Source organism: Nanorana parkeri, unplaced genomic scaffold, assembly GCF_000935625.1.
Source record: "Nanorana parkeri isolate BGI_ZX_2015 unplaced genomic scaffold, ASM93562v1 scaffold344, whole genome shotgun sequence".
NCBI classification, from domain to species: Eukaryota; Metazoa; Chordata; class Amphibia; order Anura; family Dicroglossidae; genus Nanorana; species Nanorana parkeri.
Genome location: NW_017306612.1, coordinates 694,197 through 699,239, shown reverse-complemented (window position 1 = coordinate 699,239; position 5,043 = coordinate 694,197). Strand labels below are relative to the sequence as shown.

The window sequence follows — 5,043 nt, the reverse complement described above, 5'->3', positions numbered from 1 at the left end:
CCCTCATTGCAGTCATCGCCCCTCATTGCAGTCATCGCCCCTCATTGCAGTCATCGCAAGCCCGCCCCTCATTGCAGTCATCGCAAGCCCGCCCCTCATTGCAGTCATCGCAAGTACGATCTGCCTGTCCAAGATGGGCAGATCGTATGTGTTTTTTTAAGTACTTTAAAGTGAATGGGCACCTTAATTGTGCTGAAGTACAATAGTAGACGTAAAGGCTGTAAATACATTGGCAGGTTAAATAATAATCATACTGTACTGCGTATTCAACTGTTCACCTGGCGTTCCACTTTGAGAAAACTATGCTAAGATACATGCTGGGTAGAATCAACAGTTGGGGCGAGTAACATCCTGCACTCCAGACCAGGGGTCGCCCTGCAGTTGTGGCAAAGCTACAAATCCTTTCTTGCCTCTAAGAGTCCTGCCTGTGGCTGTCAGTCTTGCACTGCCTCATGGGACTTGTAGTTCCACAACAACTTAGGGCTGAAGTTTGGACACCTCTGCTCCAGACCATCGTCAAACAAATTTTAGCCTTCCACAATAAACATTATAAATACATGCCTGTTGTTTCTGGTAAGCAGTGTTGGGATTGATTTTAGATTCCAGAAAAAAAGAGCCTGTGAATAAAAAAAAAAAGGAGCAACAGATTACCATTTTGGAGGGAATTCACTTAGAAAATACTGCAAGCGAGAAATAAATGACCCTTAAAGTTAATTGTAAAGGGAAATGGCTGAAAATGATGACTATCGATTTTGAAAATAATCGTTAGCTGCAGCTCTAGTTCATACTGCGCCCCGTTTATCAACGTGAAAATATATAAGAACCACCAGAGTAACACAGGCAGAGGTCTCCCTGAGAATGACTGGAAGGAAAGCATCTGCCCGTCCTGTAGCACCCGGACCCGCTACGGTTTCAAGTGCAACTTGCACAAAACGATTATTCCCCTTCTCTCTTCTCCCTGAAATGGGAGAAGAGAAGGTATGGATGAGCCCCTTCACATTGAGATCTTCCTTCAACTAGGAAGAGAGCCACGCGGCAGGGCAGATATTCTACTTCAAACCATGACACATAGGGCCAATGGATCAAGGCAGGACAGAGCTGCTTTTAGCTACCTCTAGGGAGCTGGAACACAAGCAACAGTATAGAGCAGCCTTTTTTCAACCTTTTAACCCCAGTGGAACCCCTAAAATAATTTTCAGGGCCCTTACCAAAACCAATTAATTGGGTCAGTTGGAAAAAATGGTGACCAGTAGGAAATATGCAACCAAAACAGCAGGACTGGACAAATCCCAGCAGCCAGGTAGCCAATGCTCCTTAAAAATTACACATTTATGAGGTTTTCTAGACTTGTTAATGAAGTTGGCTCCAAAATAAATCCTGCTGGTTCCTGGATTCCAAATTAATTTGTCCCCCTTTGTCTTATAGTAATGAGCAGAAAGCAACCCTTGCAGACAGCTAACAAGATAATAGGTGTCATGCTGCTTGTTTTGCCAGGTGATGTTGGCAATGCAACTATGGAGGGCAACACCGGATGGGGAGGTCAACCAGCCACAGATCAAGGATCCTGCATCAACCTCTGAAGGAACAACAGGGCAGCGTTTCTCAACCTTTATTCAGTCACGGCACCCTTTAAAAGTAAACAAAAATTCTAGAGGTAGCCCAGATGGAAAAAATAAATAAATAAAAAAATAAAAAAGCGGCAGATGGTCCCTCCAAAATCCATACCAAACCCTTATACTAGATATGTGTCTGGTATGGATTTTAAGGAGGGAAAACCCCGAGACACAAAAAGTGGGATTCCACCCTTCACATCAGAGTCCCCTTCGTTTACATCAGGAGCATGACTGTGTGTGAAAATTTGAGGCACTCTGGAGGAAGGAACCCCAGGGTACCAAGGCACGCTGGCTGAGCATGGCTGGTATAGTGTCCCTCATAACATTTCCCAACACTCCAAACTTCATGAGAAAAGTGACAGCTGCCATCTAGGTCATTGGTTCTCAACCTGTGGGTCGTGACCCAAAAGTGGATCACAACCCAGTGTTGAGGGGGTCACCACATGCTTTGTGCTGCGCTAGGCAAGAGGCTCCTCAGCCACCTCCTAGAGCAGCAGTGTCAGCTCTCCGGCCGCACCGCTAGATGGCGCTGCAGCACCGGCAGCAGAGGAGGATCAAAGAGAGGGGAGCGGGTGGGAGTAAGGGGAGTTGAATGCCGGCTTGACCACCAAAGAGCCCACACTGCCCACCAGAGAGCCCCCACTGGCCACCAGAGAGCCCCATTGAGCTCACGTGAGCCCACACTGGCCGCCTGAGAGCCCACACAAGTACTAGTATTGGTGCATTCCTAAATTTTACCATTGGGGGTCACCACAACCTGGCAAATGTTACCAGGGGGTCCCAGCCCTGGAAAGGTTGAGAACCATTGGGTGGCCGATAAAAGACAAAGCAACTTCTCCTTACCCTAGCATTTGTAAATGGACAATTGCTGTCAAAGCAATATAATTATTAATAAATGGAGAGACACTCATTGGCCAGTACAGTACATATTTTACCTGATTCCTAAAACAAGCCACAATGAAGAATTACTTTTAAAAAAGGTGATTCTGGTGATTTTATGGCGAGAGTCGTGCCACCGTATTAACCCTTCTATAGATTTTTTATGGCATCATCGTTATGTTACAAATGGTTAAACGTCCTTATAATGTGCCGACAGCTGGCCGCAATATGCAGTAAAGATTACTCTAAAATAAGTTGCAGATAAAAGAGGCTGTGATGTCACGGCATAATGTATGGTTTACCAAGAAACCAACATCATCCACGCATCACTGGAAAGGAGCCATGTTACCGCAAGGTACATGGGCTCCTGGCTCAGAGTAACCCTTCCCCACCGATACAACGCTGTGCAAAGTGACCGAGCCGGAACGGCACAACCTAACGGATGTACAGCCATTAGGCACCAACGAAAATCCAAACCTATCTTTCAGAAGAGGAGTGTGATAATACCGAGAGGTTGTCGCCATGACAACGGAATATAAAAATCTGTCCATGGTATTGTTATTACAATCGTCAAACTCCAAATTGCTACACTTTACCGGTGCTACAAAAACGGAATTTCCTGGCAACACAATTAACGAATTTCCCTAAATATATTTGTCAATGGATTTTTACAAAAAAAAGTATTTCACAAATTTACTCTACACATCAAACAATCTAAAATTAGTATCAGGGAAACCACAGTTGGGTGGACTGATGTATTTCTCAAGAAATATAAGGCCTGGTTCACACCTGGGTGTTTGGTAGCGCGTTCGAACGCTCTGCAAAACGCTCAAACACCGAAATCCCATTATTTCCTATGGGCATGGTTCACACCTGGGCGTATTACAGGCCGTATGAACGCGCTACAAAAACGCCCTACGCCCAAAGAAGTACAGGAGCTTCTTTGGGGCGTTTTGTCTCGCGTTTCCTTTGGGATACAGCCAAGTAGCCCTCGGAAGCAAGCGCTTGGCGCGCAGTTTTTTTTACCGCGAATCCGCGGTAAAAACACGCGTCGCGAAAAGCGCGACGAATGCACATATTCGATATGCCTAGGTGTGAACCCAGCCTAAGGTCTCGTTCACACCTAGGCGTATTGCATATGTGCGACCGTCGCGCGGTTTTTTTAACCGCGATTCGCTGTAAAAAAGTCGTGCGACCGTTTCACGTTTCCGAAGGCTACTTGGCTGTATCCCAATGGAAACGCGCAACAAAACGGCCCAAAGTAGTACATGTACCTTTTCAGGCGTGGGCCGTTTTGTAGCGCGTTAGGGACGGGCGGAAATACGCCAAGGTGGGAACGAGACCATTGAATACAATGGGATTTATATTTTTGAGCGTTTTGTAGAGCGTTGGCCGAGCGTAGAACGGGCTACAAAACGTTCAGGTGTGAACGAGGGCTAACAAGTGACGCACACCTCGGAAAGGAGGTTTTGAAACAGCACCACTCAAAAGGTGCATGTCATTCTTTGCTATACTATTGGGTGTGAATGAGCCCTAAAGATTTTCTATGAATATTTACTACAATGTCTGCCACGACCAATTATGTATATATACAGAGCCAGGCGTTTCCAAAGCATTGTCTGAATCTGTTGCATCACCTGCTTTTTATCAGGCCACTTGCATTCAGCTTTACCCAGCACTGGTTCAAGTGATATTCAAAACCTGGAGCCTATAGCCGTCTGTAGATGGGAGATAATGCTTCAGCCCATGTTCTGTTACATGTAGCTCTGCTCTCTGTGGCGGAGAGCTTCAATGACCCAACATAGAGGTATATAGCATGCCTGTCTGTGGACATTAATGTTTGGAATTAAGTACGGGAGAAGTACGGGATTGGGCCTGGTTCACACCTGGGCGTTTTACAGCGCATTCCTACGCTCTGTAAAACGCTCAACATGTGAAAACCAATGATTGCCTACGGGCATGGTGCCCACCTTGGCATTTTACAGCGCGTAGGAACGCGCTGCAAAACGCCCTACGCCCAAAGAAGTACAGGAGCTTCTTTGGGGCTTATTTGCCGCGCATATCCATTGGGATACAGCCAGGTAGCCCTCGTAAATACGCATATTCGATACGCCTGGGTGTGAACCCAGCCTAACCCTTTTTTGGCCATAGTTCTCTTTAACCCCTTCGTGACTGACGACGTAGAGTGTACGTCGCCAGCATCGGGGCTGTTTAAACAGACTCCCGGCGACTTTTTGCCGCCGGGAGTCTGTTTAAACTTGTAGAGCCGACTGTCGGCTTTACAACAGAAGCGATCCTGGCGACTTACCTGTCGCCAGATCGCTTCTGTGTCCCGAAGAAGGGGCCGCCCCCCCCCCCGGACACCCCCGCCGTGCTTCCCTAGCTCCGTTGCCCCTCCTACGGGCCCGGGACCAGCGATCTTTGTGTCCGCGGGGAGCTGGGGAGGAGGTCGACGAACTTCCGTTCATTGATCCCCCTCCCCGTTCTATGGGACCGGGAGCGATGCAGATTGCATCACTTCCGGTCCCTGGGCTGTCAGTTCTGGGCTCCT

The 5,043-nt window shown here is 47.4% G+C and overlaps 1 protein-coding gene across 1 annotated transcript in view; it reads right to left on the bottom strand.

Annotated features, from left to right (window-relative positions):
* PPP4R3A (protein phosphatase 4 regulatory subunit 3A) overlaps window positions 1-5,043 on the bottom strand; it is a 49,441-nt gene that overhangs the window by 38,103 nt on the left and 6,295 nt on the right. Inside the window, exon 3 of the mRNA XM_018558496.1 lies at window positions 562-617. Within this exon, the coding sequence (XP_018413998.1) occupies window positions 562-617 (56 nt within the window). The remainder of the gene's footprint in view (window positions 1-561; window positions 618-5,043) is intronic.